Source organism: Oreochromis niloticus, linkage group LG10 (genome assembly GCF_001858045.2).
Source record: "Oreochromis niloticus isolate F11D_XX linkage group LG10, O_niloticus_UMD_NMBU, whole genome shotgun sequence".
Lineage (NCBI taxonomy): Eukaryota > Metazoa > Chordata > Actinopteri > Cichliformes > Cichlidae > Oreochromis > Oreochromis niloticus.
This window is the reverse complement of record NC_031975.2, coordinates 9615518-9632274: the sequence shown is the minus strand read 5'-3', so window position 1 is coordinate 9632274 and position 16757 is coordinate 9615518. Positions and strand designations below refer to the sequence as shown.

The window sequence follows — 16757 nt, the reverse complement described above, 5'->3', positions numbered from 1 at the left end:
AGGTTTTTACCGGTCCTGAAATATGGTCAGAGTCATTCATCCAACACTTAGTTCTTTGACTCCATTCCTGCTCCCTCCGTGCCCTATGAATGTGTGTTATTAAAGTAACACCAACTCTTAACAGCCTTCTATCCAATTCACAAAGCTTTTGCCTACACACAAAAAAAAGGCAACAGAACGTGTGTGTGTGTGTGTGTGTGTGTGTGTGTGTGTGTGTGTGTGTGTGTGTGTGTGTGTGTGTGTGTGTGTGTGTGTGTGTGTGCATCACAGCATGTGCTTTGGCAGGCGAGATCCACCGTCACCTCATTTGTCCTGGATCTCATCCTTAACTCCTCCACCATCCAATTATGTGGAACGACAGTGTCTAGCAGACCCCTGTGACATGTGTCTGTGTGTGTCTGTGTGTGTCTGTGTGTACCGTGTTAACCCATTTATGATATGACTTATGATAAGATAGAGCTTCCTTAAATACAATCCTTGGCATGTTTGTGTCAAGGAGACAGGAAGAGAAAGGGACAAAGAGATGTGTGTGTGCGAGGGAAATGCTGTTTATCTGGTGTCTGTCCAATCACAGCTTGATTGAGTAGATTTCCACATTGACCTCAATAGATCAAAGCGAATTCAGCTGGCATAGGATGAATATGCTCTGCCGCTAGCGCGCTCTCTGTTTCACTCTCACACTCACTCTAACACACACACATACACACACACACACACACACACACACACACACACGCACAGTAAAAACACATGTGGATTTATGCGGTTTGCAGATCATTAGTGGTTATTTCCCACATATACACAGGGAGCTTATTTTATGTGTGAAACCATCTCGGTGAGGTGACAGCACAACGCTGCACAATAACACAGTTTGCCTGTTTGTTTGTACTCGACAAACCTAATTGTTGCTTAAGTTATGCCGACAAACTGCTAAGCCACCATCGGGTTAGCGGCAACAAAGACTAAAAGCACACAAGAACGTGGAAAGAGAGAATAGCAAAGAAATCTAAATTAAGAACTACTGCACTCTAGTGTTTAGTGTCGGTCAACACAAGCTAAGACACCCAAACAAAGACCTTCACTGTGCACACTGGATGGAAATATTGTATGAAAAGATGAGAAAATAGCTGCTTGTGTAATTGTTATTATACTCTGTGTCAGACAAACTACTGAGTCTGTGAGCAGCAGTAATGAGTGGAAAGGAGAACATCCTCAGGAGCTAAAATTTGAGCACAAACCCACTTAAAATCCCATCACTTTAAACCTCTGCTCATAACAGTATCTTAAGATGGTGCTCCTGCAATTTAGTGTTGCCCATAAAACTTGAAGACTCACAGGGGGGACGTTAACAGAAGAACAGACAAAATCAAAACGGGAGAGACTGAAATATCCGTCAGTATCAGTCAAGCTCTTAAAAAGCTGGGACCTACAAGTTTCCGCAACAGTAAAAAGAATATCAGCTGAATGCCAATCTAAGGCTTAGTGCATTGTTTTCTATCATACCTGGATATATGACAGAATTACAGGAGCGCTGCTGCACAAAGCCAGTGCCACAGGACCTGTCAGAAATATGATTGGCTCCTAGTAGTACACCAGGATTAGGCTTCAGAAGGGATGTTGGGATGATTTGATAACTGTTTTCAGCTACATAGCAGAGATTTACCATTTCCAAGTAAGGGGAAAGAATGAATGAATGAATAAATGAACAAAGTAAAAGTACTGCGATTCTGAACTGTGTGTTTCTTGCTTAAGTTCTGAAGAGTAAACCTGGTCAACCACTGAAATGTGAGAACAATTCAGTCACAAACATAACATTATTTTCACATTTTAAATACATAAATAAATACTATTAATACAATTAGTAAAACATATTTGATTTTAATGGTACATAAAACATTCAGAAAGATTCATGAATTAACTGCATATTGGACAATTTTTAAAACCTACACTTTAAACTTGATGTAAAACAAGTTAAAAAAAACAAAACAAATACAAAAATCATCAATTTTATATTTTGTTTTGCATTATCTGACCAAAAGTGACCTCTTGCATTGGTTTACCATTATGTATGCATTCATAGACTCCTGGCTTTATGTAGACCCTCCTTCATTCATGTTTCTTTCAAACACTAAAGGCAATCTTAAACATCTGATACAACTCAGCATATTATAGACATTGCCCTGATGAGCTCTGCACACATTCAGCATTACTTTCACTTGAATCATTAAACAAAGCAAAACCATTAAGATCACAACCTTATAAAAGAAACACTACTGCCGTTAAAGATGTCCACATGAGGGTGCTGTAGCCATCTAGTCCACATCCAATGGACCACCTCCCACTGGTGGGAAAGTTATCTAGCATTAGGTCTAATCCAGCATATGGAGATATTCAGGTTTTTACCTTCCAGGGAACTTTTTGTAGAACCACTGGTGAACCAGTATTTTTGGAAGCTATGAGCGGTTATCAGTGGTTCACAACCACCTACTGCATTCTGTCAAAGAGAGATTCAAAAATCAAGGAAAAATTGAAAGTGTTAGGTGTCTGCTGCTCCATAAAGCTGCATAAATACAGCTACTGATACTGTGCAGCAGAGCTGAGTGTGCTTGATGGTTGAGCTTCAGAAAGCTTTGTTATCTAGTTTGCACTCCCCCGGAGTCAGGTTAACTGTATCATCAGGATAGAGTACACCCCCCCCCACACACACAGACACATGAGAAGAAACCAAAGAGAGAGTGAAAGCTGCTTTGTAGAACAATAGCAGATCTCTCTCCATTCATCCTGATCAGTTTGTTTTGTTTATTGATAAATGCATGGCCAGAGAACCAGAAAGCCCTGCCACACATTTTTGTACCTTTCTGCTTAAACCGAAAAGAAAAAAAAAAAAAAAAACCCGATTGTTATTATTATTATCATTATTATTATCATTATTAGTAGTAGTAGTAGTAGTAGTAGTAGTAGTATTATTAGTATTATTATTATTATTATTATTATCAGCTGAATATACACTGGTATTGAGGTTTTTAGCATTAATGAGGACTCATTACGCTCTTGTTTTGCGTTTCATATGGTGGAGGATTGAAAAAACAGGGATAAGTTTTAAACAGCGAGGTCAACATGTGTGCAAGTAAAACTTGTGAGCCAAAAAGTGTGCTCTGCCATGCCTGGCACACAGCTTCACACAGTAAACTGTGATGCTGTAAGCACAGCAGCCCCACCCATATTATATTTCGCTTTTATGAGGGGCAGCCAATCAAAAGATTGCAGGCTTAAAGGCTGGGTGAAGTGAGCTGGGTGAAATGAAGAGCTTATTTCAGACAGCAGATGAACTGAGAGAATGTACAAACATATTGATTTTTTCCAAGAGCAATTCATGCAAAGCTACTTTCAAAATGGGCCTTATTGAGGGTTACTATGCACAAAAGCACAAACTGTCCACACAAAGGGAAAGAGTCCAAAACATACAGATTATATATGTTTCATTAGTTTTTATTGGTTTTTAAAGTCTACTTTAAAATTAACTAATTGATCTAATTTACTTAATTTACTGTTTTTTCACAAGTTTGAATGTGTAGTTTTAGTTAAGTATAATAACTTTGGTATATGTTAACTTACTTGATTTTACGCTTGAATAAATCAATCCCCACTTCCTTTTTGGGGGGGCTTGTTTTTGTTTGCATACAAAAATTCTGTATGCAGAAAACCCCAGAATAACAGGGTGTGTTGTGTGAGAAAAAAAATGCACCAACAAGTGATCGTTATGCATGAGAACACAGCATAACACCATGAAAATTCAACAGCACCAACAGTACGCCAGGTTAAAGTCTTGTCAATATAGAGAAATCAAGGCAAATGCGGAGTAACGAATAAAATTACTTGCAAAAAGAAAAAAAAAAACATAGTCAAGGAAAGTTACACAATTAGCATGGCCTTAAATGAAATCCTCGGAGTAAACAGTGCTGTCAGTGACGTGCTCTCGGTTCCTTTGCCAAGACCTCGCGGCTAAAAGAGCAATTATGACAGAGCCCCAACAGACAGCGTCTGGTTCTTCAAGACTGAACCAACAGCCTGAATAAAGCAGAAGGAGTGATCCTCCTCCAGGTATAATGCTACATCGACTCCTTTAACCACTGACCCGCAGGTTCTCTGTATCTCGGGTTTCCAAATAGGACTTTACACAGCGACACTTTATACCCAACAGAAGCCACTCCTGTGACTTGAAGAGTAATTCCCTCCGCACCCCTTCACGTATCTCTACCACGGACTTTGCATTCCTGGCAAATGTTGTGAACGTTTAGATCAAGTGGTTTCAAAATGCAAAACGCTTCACCTGCTAATTGTCCATCTGTTTCCATCTCCGCTCGGCAAGAAGAGGAAGCGAAAGTGATGACTGTGGAAAATGATGTCCTTGAGAAACTGCAAACTGAGAATCTGGGTAAAGGTGTATTAACACCGCTGCACTTCAGCGAATGCCAATGTTTCTATTAATTTTTGGTGTGCAGCTGAAAACAAACAAAAAAATGCCTTGAGGTCACAGGAGGAAACAAGTGGCCAAGACCGATTGGGGTTGGGGGATGCAAGATGCAAGTTTGGGTCATGAGAACACGTCCTGACAGGTGAGAAGGCTAAAAGCCTCTTTATTATTGAAGTCTATGAAAACACGCATATATTTTCGGGTTTAAACAAGGCTCCCATCTGACACAGTAACACCATCAACACGAGGACTTCACACAGCAGCAGGTTGAATGTAACAGTGTTTTCACAGTTCTATTATTGTCAACCTACATATCTGAAATTTGGAAGTGGTTACTGAAAATTATATTCTCATAACATGCTCACTAAACCGTGGTAATGCCCTGCTTTAAAATAAAAGAGGGCAGACCACATATGTCGCTAGTCCATTTACCATTTACCGCTCCATTTGGTTGTGAAACTAAGCTTTCTAAACACGTGGTTATGAGATGTTGCATGCTGAAAAAAGGAACATTGTTTTCTCAGGTTTTGTTCTCCCTTTTAGCTAAAGTCCAAGTCTGCAGACGTCTTCTGCATTTAGCTTCTGTGTGCAACATAGGATTGTGAAAACTTCACCAAAAAAAGGAGGTATCATTTACAAGGTAGAGTAAATCCAAGTCCCTCAATTTCCTGCTTCTGCTGGATTAAAACTTGACAACTTCACAATATAGCCCGCTCACTGCGAATGAGTTCACACGTAAAAATACCCTGATACCACACGGCTGGTGCACAAATTACGCCAAGACTGAAAGAGCGATAAAATCTGACAGTCGCTGTAGTGTCTGTGTGAAATCTCTAATAAACTAACTGATAAATTCAGTTAAATATGTAAAATTGTAAAAACAGCCAAACTGGTGTTCAGTCTAACATACTGGAGCATCACAGCTGACTGTAGTTTGAAGGATGTTGTGTTCTGCACCTGTGAATAAAGTTTAATCAATAAACACTATATAAATTCTAACTCACATCAGTATTCTTACCTTAATCTTTAAGCACTTATATCTCATAATTCATTTTCCATTTCATGCTAAACGTCACGTTTTTACAAGCAGTGGTGCTCGTGCTGATTAAAAAAATAAAAAACGGAATTAGGGTAATATGGATTTTGCTTCATAGCAAAGTTCAGGTCATTACATTATTATAAGCACATACAGTAGCGTTACACACAGTTGAGCAACAATAAGCTTCTTACTAGTTCACTTCCCCAATATTTTAGCCCTTTATACTACCTCAAAATCTTTAACATCATCAAGTCAAAAATCTCTAAAAGGTCAAACTATGAAATAAAACCTCATGTAGTGATCCCAGTTAAGGGACATTTTTGACATCATGAAATAAAAACCAGGCTTCTATAAACGGATCTGCAAAATTTAGCTTTCATTCAGAACAAATGGAAAGTGAAACACATTTCACAGCAATTCTTCCTCGATTTTTGGGTCACTTTGTTCTGTCAAACTACAATTCATCCCACATAATGTCTTGGTTTTTTTTTTTTTGGTTTTCTAATTATTATTTACTTGTAGGAACTGAAAGCAGCAGTCTCAACAGATTACATAACATGCACCAGGATTCAGAGAAGTGAACATTAAGTACCAGGCTGACAGCGTTTTAGAAGCATGCAGGGCTCTGTGGGTCCATATGCACTGTGCACCCTTGTGTCTTACCACATTCACACACACCACACTGGGGTCTCCATGGCAGCCATATCTGTCAGCCAATCATAAGTGACCTGCCTCTGAGTGTCTCTGATTTTAGATTTAGAGCAAGTTGGGGTTTTTTTTCCACTTTTGTTAATAAAAAGAGTTGCACTGTTTCTATGTCAGCATGGAAACCGCACCTATATTAAGACTGATGAGAGATAGAAATGCATCAACGGTTTGTTTGGTTTGAAGCCCCCCACCCTCTTTCCACACACGAAGAAACAAATAACATTGACACTTTCCATAACTAAAATAGAATTTATAATCTGGTTCAGATGATACAAATTCTGTTTAAGTGAAAGAGATTAGAGAGAACGATTAACAAATATCTGGTGCTCTGACTCGAACCCTACAAAGTTAAATTATGGGGAAAAACTGACACTGGAAAGCTTGAACCTAGTTTGAATGTAACCTGTCGTTTCTTTACCAATGAAAAACTGCAATATTTTAAACACAACTGGACAATTTTCTTGGAATAACTCTTGAATTGGCAGGATTTTCTCTTCTTATTTACCATATGTGGCAGTAAATTTAAAAAAAATAGCTTTTGGACACTAGTTGGAAAGAATAACAAGGAAATGACATTTTAAATATCAAATTATTCTAAGCTGCTTCCATACCACATTCAAGTACACACAAATGGTTCTCTCCTTTCAGCTATATGAATCAGTTAACTGACAGGAAAACCACAACTCTCAGGCTCTCCTAGATCGTGCAGGTGCTCATCTTGATTTCAACTGAGAGAAATTCATATCTAGAAGTGAGCCTGCACTTCCTGTCCATGCATTCCCCTGTGTAAAAATCCTGCTGAGTGCAATAATGTGAAATGAAACTCGGTGAGAGAGATAGCATCGTTGTTTGTCTCCGTGATTATTTAGAAATGGTTTAAATGAGGGTGAAAGTAAGGAGTAATTCGGCTCAGCCCTGTCCCACAGGAGATGGAAAGAAACCACTTATTACTGACTTGAGAGCACAGGGGGTTTTTTTTCCTAGATTACATTAACTTTAGAAAGGTTAGCCTCTTCCTTCTCTTCTTAATGAGGAAATCTTTCTCACATAGTTGTGTCCCTGTAACAAACCCCTGAGAGGGCCACACCTTTCTTTGTTTAAGACGAACAAACAAATCCAGGGAGCAATGTACACCTGCACCCAAAACGGTAAGCTCGTGAAAAATTAGGAAACAAAAGCAAAGATTGGTTCCTGGAGTCATATTATTAGAATAATACACACAATTGTGCTACTAACTTTTTTTTTCAAATTACAAATTTAACATGCTCTCCAGTTGAAATAATACACCGACCACTAAAGCCCAATCTAATGACCCCCAAATCATCTTGATGTATCAAAGACTACTTTCACTTCTCACAGGTAGTGGTTTTCACCAGGAGGACATTGCATCACAGGGCTTTGGTTCACACAGGGCTTTGTGTCAGGTGACAACAGCTGAAGTGGGTCATTTGAAAGCGGGATTGCACTGAGAAAAATTCTGCTATGTCGAAAAAAAAACCAACAAAAAAAGAATACCACAAGTCACCGAGGCCGAGTTAGGTTTAACTAGCACAGAGGGAAAGACGTTACACATGCAGGTTACAAATTTTGGTTTTGCACATGACGGTGCAAACATAGTGGTGGCTTACTTGCAGCATGGCAAGAACTTCAAATAACATAAAAACTTCTTCACCCACAGAAGAGGAAGAGTTCTGCAGCAGATGCTATGGCCCCCACAAATTGCAAATAATGTAGCCACGAGCAGAGTCTTGATGTCAAGATTATAGTTTCAGTTTGGTAAGAAATAGACACTACTGAGACAGACTACATTATCTACAGAACATTTTTACCATTTTATGCATTTAATTAATGGATCGGTAAAACATTAACAGCATCATCCAAAGCATCTTCAGCAGTGCTTAAAACCTGTATGCACTACTACAATCTACTACTACTACTACTAACAATCTTTATAAAGCAGTACTTCACTTTGACTTTTGCCTGCATGCATGCTCTTGTGCACACTCTGTGCTAGATGTACAATGAGCGCCAGGCAGTATTCGGCTTTCTTATTTGCATTGCACGTCCTGACTGTGCATTTCACGTCTCTGCTGTAGAGCTAAGGTCAAGGCTTTCGCAAACAAATACACATTTTCAGGCCCACATCCATCTCACAAGCAGGCAATGATGCTGCAAAACCCACACCTCCTCCACCATCACAGATACATCCTGCCTGCTTCCCCGCGACGCATTCATCACCAAGGTAACACAGGAACAAGTTGAACCATAAATAGGATTTTAGCTTTGAGGACTTTGACATGGATTATTTGAGTGCTTTTACTGTGAAGAGATTTCAGATTTGATGGATATTTAAAAAAAAAAAAAAAAAAAAAAAAAATTGTGCTCAAACCCCTATAAGGGTAGATCATTGAACACGATATACTCAAGATATTTATAGTGAGACCCAATATGCTTTTCCTTGTTATATTCCTTATACATAAGGTTACAATGCAACCTGGGTACTAATAATGTGACAAGTTCAGACTGACTTCAGACTGCCCTAAAACACCCAATTCCAGGCATTTTTTCTACTGCTGAATCTGCATGACATCAAAGGGAGGAGATATTCCCAATATAGTCATCTCAGACACACAGCTCTGGCCGTGAGCACTGAAGCTCCTCCCACTTGCTGTTTAAACCTTTTGTTTGCAAGTGACGACCAATTAGAAGAGAGCGGAGAAGACAGCAGACAAATGATGGGCTCCATTAACACCCAGTATAGAATAAATAAAGATTACTTTGGACTGGGAATCATGTAAAACTAGTCTAGTAGAATTCAAGACTGAAAATACAGCACATGAAATGAGCAGAACAGTCTTTTTAAACATAGTAGGAATTGTAAGGAATTGTACATTTGAGACCTCAATTGGTCATTTGAGATAATCAATTGCCAACAAAAACAAATACGACTCAGTTTTGGTCTTTTATTTCACAGTTTTACCTTTTAACTCACAACTACAGCAAAGTGAAATAATGCTTATGCGTTCAATGGTTACGTTTATGGAGGCTTTCATACTCGTAATTGATTTAGGTTTAGGTTTGACTGTCCCTATCTATCTTAGCTCTGTTGCCTAGGAAATTAGTATGATGGGCCAGCATGTGGAGAGAGATTACACTGATTTAAGGTTACTTTTGTTTTTCTCAGGACTGGCCACCACAGTGTCAAATTTCTACTTTGCAGTAAGTCGGTGCACTAGCTCGAGCTGTTAAACTGTCATATAGGTGTGAGCACCCACAGCATATGCTGAAGCTTCAGAGGCTATGAACTGGAAATCACAGTTTTAAGAGAAAAGCGAAAGGTTCAAATGACGCCACCGAAAATGGAAACAACATGACAAGCTCATAGTTCCCATGCTGCACATACTACTTGGGACAGGTCTGGACAAGTACCGCTTATCTGGAGTAAGAAAAGGCAACTCAAAGGAAAACTAGAAATGTGGGTGCTGTATTCAACAGTTATTTCCTAATGGAGGGACAAAAACATGCTTATTCCACGGCTTCTTTTCCTACTTAGTGATAAAACAGGTGAAATTTCTATTAAAAATATTATAGAATTTTCTTTATTGCGCCTTTTTTTTTTTTTTTTTTTTTTGCTGCAGTTAGACATGAAAAGCCACATTAGCAGCATGACACGGCAAGCCTGCCTGGTTGGTGGGGAAACTGTTTATTCATTACATCACAGCAGTTAACCGTCAAAGAATAGTAGTATAAGAAACCCGCCAGATTTTTGGAGAAACTAAAGTTCAACTCTGATGAGCAAATCTAAAGACTGTAAGGTCAGTGGACATGCCAATTTGAATTTTAGAGTACCTACAAAATTATCAGAGTACGTCTTTTCGAGACGTTTTCCAGAAGGTTTTCATCCCAACAATAGACCTGCACCTCTTTTTGTCCATGTTTCCCAGAGAATCTCTGCGAAATTGGTTTTAAAAAAGAGCAGCTATAGATAATTTTGATATATTTGAACACCATCACTCGGAGGGAAAGGACAGCAGTTACTGCTTCACTTAACAGGAATAACTTCTAACCAGTGTTTCGTCTCTGACATCAGCTTGCTGAACTTCTTACGTGGAAAATTCCTTTAGTTAAAAGTTGTTGCTAGACTTTCTCAGCGCTTCCTGTTTCAAATGTCCCTACAGCATTTCAGTGCGATTCACTGCTTCTGTCTGTCATGCAAGTCAACTTTATGGAATCTCAGTTTCTGACTTTACCCTTATGCACTTTGACAGCAAGAGTTGCGATAAAATTTTAGGGTTATTTTTGAATTTGCCTTTGGACTGAACTTACCCAGGTTGGCCGTAAGCAGCCATCTGAAACCTACTTGAAGTTTATTTCCCTTAATTTGAAGAGTTTATTTCCTTTATCCGTGTGTCCTGGTTGATGAAGAGCACTTAAAACCTTGGCACAGTGACAGTACACCCTTCAAAATATCAAAGAAATCACCAAACAAAACATCAGCCTCATTTACACCATCGTTTCCTTTTGTGGCATTATTTTTGATACGTTGGCTCCAAATATACAATATTTCACCGAAACATAAGGGCAAGGAAATCCTCTACTTATTTAACTTACCAAAGTCACTACTTAATAAAATCGCTGGCAAAGCTTGCTAATTAGAGAGGCAATAAACTGACGTTATTGAAATTGGAACAGATACACACAGGCTCTATAATCCAATGAATACATAAATAATTTATGCTTTTCTACACAGACTTTATCATATGGAGTCTTGAGTATTGGAGATGCTCCTCCTGACCATCTCTGAGGAGGTTCTAATAACTGGAACTTCTGATAATATTAAAATCCAATAATATTGATTATTATGGGTTTGAAAGTTCGGCTAATGTTGGGATGAACGTTTTCCATGTGGCTGATCTGTTTCTTCCCCCCATTTATTTAAACTATTAATATGATTGTATGTCAGTGTCATGTGTGATTTGTTATTCTTTATCGATACTGTCCAAATACTTCAAAAAATCAAGAGTTTCCCATCGCTTTCATAACTGCAAAAGATTTTCTTATTGTACATTTTGATATGGCATTCACTCAAAACACTGAAATACCATAACGCCATGTCTTATCACTCAGTTTTTAGAGTTACAGTCTATATAATAATTATTCACTTTAAGAATTTTTTAAACTACTATTATAAAAATTTTCCTATGTCTAAGAGTTAAAGAACTTCACATTTAAATACCTGACATCTTAAAAAAAAGAAACAGTTACACATCTGAATGTTTTCTTTCCTGAGCTGCCAGATGCTCAACAAAGATATGTGTTATAGACAACAGAAACAGGAAATAGCCCTCTCAGAGGGCTCCTCCTTCTGGCAATGTGACTAGAGAATTATGAACTCAATTAACAAGCAGGTCGTTCAGCTTTCCTGCGAGATATAAAAACTTATTTTCCTATGGAGATCAAAGTGGTTATAGGCTAAAAATAATCTTTTTTCCTTTGGTATGCCTGCGCTCAGTAAAGATATTTCTGAATTACAGTGCTTTAAATAGCTGGGAGAGCTCAAAACTGGACTGTGTTCATCACTTCTAGCAGTAGTATACTGCATGTTGGCATGTGCAGACTGGACTGAAGAAAATTAAATACCTGTGATTCCTATATTGAATTCAAAGATCTATTTTATGAATTTTTAAAAAAATCTAATAAAACAACAACAATGCTTAAATGAAACACTGTCACAATAAGAATGGATTCCTTTCAGGTTTCAGACCAACGCTGCTGCGAATCAGAGGTGAATCAAGAAGAATACTGAAAAACCATAGCGTTGGACAAAGACTCACATGACCTGATGGATGACCTCTTCCTAGGAAATGCACACTACACAAAGGCATCAATATGAGCAACACCCCTGGCATTCGCCAACAGCTTGTGCGAATGTGCAAGTGGAAGTAAGGGGGGACTTCATCCCATAATGCTGAGTGACCAGGAGGGCAGATGACTGTTGTTGTTTAGATTATAAAAGGTGACCTTAAGCCCCCTACATCCTCCCACAGGTTCACACACCCTCCCCATTGTTTTAGCCACAATTAAAGTCTTTCCACTGATTATCCCAGTTGTCAGAACAAAACATCAATATCCTGTTGGGTAGCAAAGATGGAATAGATTAAGAGGCTTACAGTAAGTGGTTTTCCTTACTGACCCACAGGTTTATGGGAAAATGCATCCCCTGACCTGTTGCAATGGAAGAGCAAACAGCGTGTCATGGTGAAAAGCTCAGCAGGTGTTTTCTGCTCTTTTTCTCAAGACCATCAATTCCTGTAGTTCAGGCACCAAACTGCCTCTTAAGGCAAAAGACCCTGTTTAACAACGTCCAACACATTCGTGTTTCTTTGACACAAAACAGCTCTTAAAAGAAAATTTTCCATTTTTGCTTAAATGCATTTCAACACCAAATGAAGCAAAGCGTAGTGCCACAGCGTCGGTATTCATACAACAATGCCTGCTTGTTACTTCTCCATTTTTGGCTTCTGACCCAAACTGTAAAAACTGCCACTTTTCCAAATCCCTGCACATCAGCCAAACCAGTCAGTAACCACCAAATCAAGGAGCAGAGCCATAACAATGAAACTGTGAGCTTACAATTAGTGTCAAGCGTTCCATAATCCTTTCATATTTAAAAGAACAGAACAGACTAGGGAACTGGGGATGTGTCACAGTCTATTAAAAAAAAAAAAAGCCTTCCTCAATCTATTCTCATGTTTAAGTTACTCATTCACTCCTGACTCATGACAAGCAGACCATCTCCGTCAGTATTGCCACACTTCTTAAAACAACGCCACAGCAAGACATGACTCCAGTTTCCTAGATTAGTATTTAAATTATTACTTAAGCTCAGAGTCTTTGCTTCCAAGTAAATTATTTTCTTTCAGTCCTGCCCTACAGTTTACGAGGGAATTTCTGACCACTGTGAGCGCCTCTGATGAAAGGACGCCTTAAAGAAAATGTTCTGCGTTGCTTTTTGTTGACAGTCGGACGAGTGGTCCGATGGCGTGTGTTGTAAATATGGAAGTAGACATAAAGGATGTTTGTCTAGTCCAGCACACAGACAGGAAATATGAGGAGACACATGCAAGGAACTGCAAGCACCTCTGCAGTTCAATATTTAGCACCTCTCACACCTCAGATACAAAGTGTCATGGCCGAGTGTTCGCCACAACCCTTTCTTCTTTCAGAAAGCATCTGTGCCTCGTCCCTTTTGTCTTTTATTCATATTTTGTCTCCCTTCTCTCTTTCCCACTTCATTCTGCTTTCCTGTTTGGAGTTTGTAGAAACCACTGCCCAGCCCTTACCAGAAATTATACTGAGGGCTGTAAGAGTCAAACTCAGACACAGGAAGAGACAATGTGCCACAAATGTCTTAAGGACTTGTGGCAGTGACATAACCATTGGTGAGATAAATTAGCTCAGTGCCAAGTTAAACAAATCTTAACTTTGAGGTTCGACCTTTAAGTGACTAACAACACCACTGAAGAAAAATCTTGACTAACTGCAAACCACCTTGTAGCCTAAAGCTCATCACTGACGTTTCTAGAAATAAAGACACAGCCCTAGCTAAAATAAGATAAGCTGACATTATATACGTTTACCAGAACCATGCATTGCAGCAGTGAAATGCAAAACATGCACAGCCACCTCTATGCTGCTTTGCTGGTTACTCATGCAACTTGTGAGGTCTTTCAACTCCTGCGTCAAACAGCACTTGCATGACATCAGAACAGGACTTTAAGTCCGTTTACAATAAATCCACTGACTAACATCCCAACAAGCTCAATATGACTCATATCATAAAAGAAGCCAGAGTGTTCAGTGCATCTGGTTGTATCTATATTTACCACCAACTAAACTGAAGCTCCTTCAAGGGTGATGTGACACTATAGACCTCTTACAGACCACTGATAGAGAAAGGGAACATTTTGTCTTCAAGGTCAATATAGACGATGCAGAGTACGTCACACAAGTGAAGATGGTTTCATTTAACCGGTAACCCTCTAATCTACATAATTTAAAAGCCAATGGTATGCTCGAGTGGGGCTTTGCAAAGGAAATCCTGTCTTTATCTTTACACCTACTGCTTACCTTATCCTGCAGTAGGTCTGTCATAACAGGTGGTAGTTCTCCTAATGTCTGATATCTACAACACCACTTAGAGCATTTAGTCTATTATGGATCTGTTCCTCAGCCACACTTATGCAGGGTTTTATTTGTTTCATGAAATCCACTCCATCCAGCGGAGTCAGGTAGTCATACGCTGATAAACATTTTCTTCTTGATCAAGTAAAAAAAAAAAATTAATAAAGTAAAAGTACTGATCTGTTATGCAGATCTCTATTACTTGCAGGTAAATTCAGCTTAATCTTAACTAGGGTTTGGAGTTACATGCAAGACAATTAGTGGAATACAAGTTATGGCAAGTTCTTAATTTTCACTTGTGTGAGAACATTGAAGAGCAGTAAGTTATTGTTGGTGATTGTGTTGCTTTATTGACCTTTGGGGTTGTTTTTTTTGGGGGGGGGGGGGGGGGGGCTGTGGTTATATTGGTAAATGAAACAACGTGAGCAACTAAGTTGTAAACATGTCAGAACACAGAAAAACATATTTCCAACAGAGGTTTGTGACATTTGATCTAAAGACCATACCCTTTGCTTTTTAAAAGAATGGCATTTCCTTGACACGCCCCATTCAGGATGCAAAAGTAAGCTACTGGAGACTACAGCAGAGAAACAGGTGTTTGCACTGTGCATTTGTCCAGGACAATACTACAAATATTTTGTAACAGCACTCAGTAATTGGTTTGGCACACGGTAAACTTGTTTTTTCTCCGTGGGCGAATCTGAAAAGCTAAAACGGGGTTACATGAATACATCTCGTCTTGTGTTTTAAACAAATAAAGATCATTTCTAAACAAGGCACATTCGTGCCAATATACAGACTGATTTTGTATTATTATCACTGACTAACATAAGTGCATTTGCATCTGCTGAGATTTCATTTATTTTCACTATGGAAGGAGGAAGTAAGAGCCAGAAACCGATGAATTGCATAACACTGATGATCAACTATAAATGACTGAGTACTGGAGCACAAAATCAATTGCAGTACTCACACTGGTTGCGTAAAAAAAAAAAAGCATTCTGCAAATAAAAACATGCCACATTTGATTCAGTTTGAAGTAAGCTGCTACCTGTAGATATGATTTATGGAGCCTTGTGTCTTCCCTTCCCTGACATCAGTGCCTTTGACACGTTTAAAATGCTTGACTACAGATCCCATCTGGCTTTTACACTATAAATCCAGACTTAAGCCTAGCTTAGCTGCCAATGATCTTCCAACCAGGCCATTTCATGTAGTAAAATCGAAAATACATATTGCACTTCTTATTGATAGCCATTACCAGCCAGTGGTGTTGACATTACCTGCGGAAGAGGAGTCATCGTGGTCGGAGCTCAGGTACCCATCACTCCTCCTCTCTGGGGTGCTGCACCCCGAGCCTCGGGAGGGTCTGCGTTGAATGTGGGGGAAGGACGGTGACAGTCTGCCATCATCGGAGTCAAACTCCCTGCTGTGGCGGAAAGGCCGCCGGCTGTCCCGTTGAGCGCTGGAAGTCTTCTGACCGTCTCTTCCCGCGGTCTTTGGTACCAACAAGTTATTCCTGACGAAATTTTCATTCAGCTCCAGATCCTCATATTCCCGGTCGCTGCCTTCCTCGTTGTCATTCGCACGCTGGACGATGGCAGGGGCCGTGTCCCCTCTACAAAAGATGGGCTTCTGTGGCGGAACCGGGATAGGGACTGGTTTGCCCATCTTGCCACTGAACCTGCCTCGCTCCCGGCCGAAGGAGCTGGTGAGCCCCGCTGTGTTGCTACCCGCAGCGTGGTGCTTCACGCCTCCGGGGTCCGGCACCTTCATCTTCCCCTCTTCACGCTCGGCGTCCCGCCGCGGCGGTTTCCTGATATTCTCCGTTTTGGAAAAGGTCGACATGTCAGCGTTAAAGTTTACATCTTTGCCTTCAAACCTTTCCGGGTCGTTTCTCTTCTGTCGGGCCACAGTGGTCTCCAGGTAAATCACCTTGAATTTCTCCTCTGCCAGAGCCTTCTGGAGCCTCTTCAGGTTGGCTTTGCATGTCTCCAGCTCGGACTCGATATCCTCTACAGAGTTCAAGTCCATCTGGGGTACTTCTCCGTCGGGAAATTCTTTCCTCCAGTGTTTTTCGAATTCCTCCTGCTCCCACATATTGATGTTCACGCGGGGCTTCACGCCCGTCGCAGTCTTGTCATGCAAGTCAGAAAAATATTGAAGCTAACTGTTGTCTTCACCGACACTGTCGCATAAATCCACGTTCCTTTCTCACTTGTTTTCCGGAAAAGAAAAAAACAAACAAACGCTATTAACTTAATAACTGACCATCTTGCACCTCCTTCACGTAACTGGCGCACGGCGCACTCCTGCGTCTAATGCAGATAACAAGTTTGCCACTACGCTGAA

General features: G+C 39.8%; 1 protein-coding gene across 1 annotated transcript in view; it reads right to left on the bottom strand.

The window, feature by feature from the left end:
- Positions 1–16757, bottom strand: part of abr (ABR activator of RhoGEF and GTPase) — a 117152-nt gene extending 100395 nt beyond the window's left edge. The window contains exon 1 of the mRNA XM_003450432.5: positions 15689–16757. Coding sequence (XP_003450480.1) covers positions 15689–16505 — 817 coding nt within the window. The 5' untranslated portion in view covers positions 16506–16757. The remainder of the gene's footprint in view (positions 1–15688) is intronic.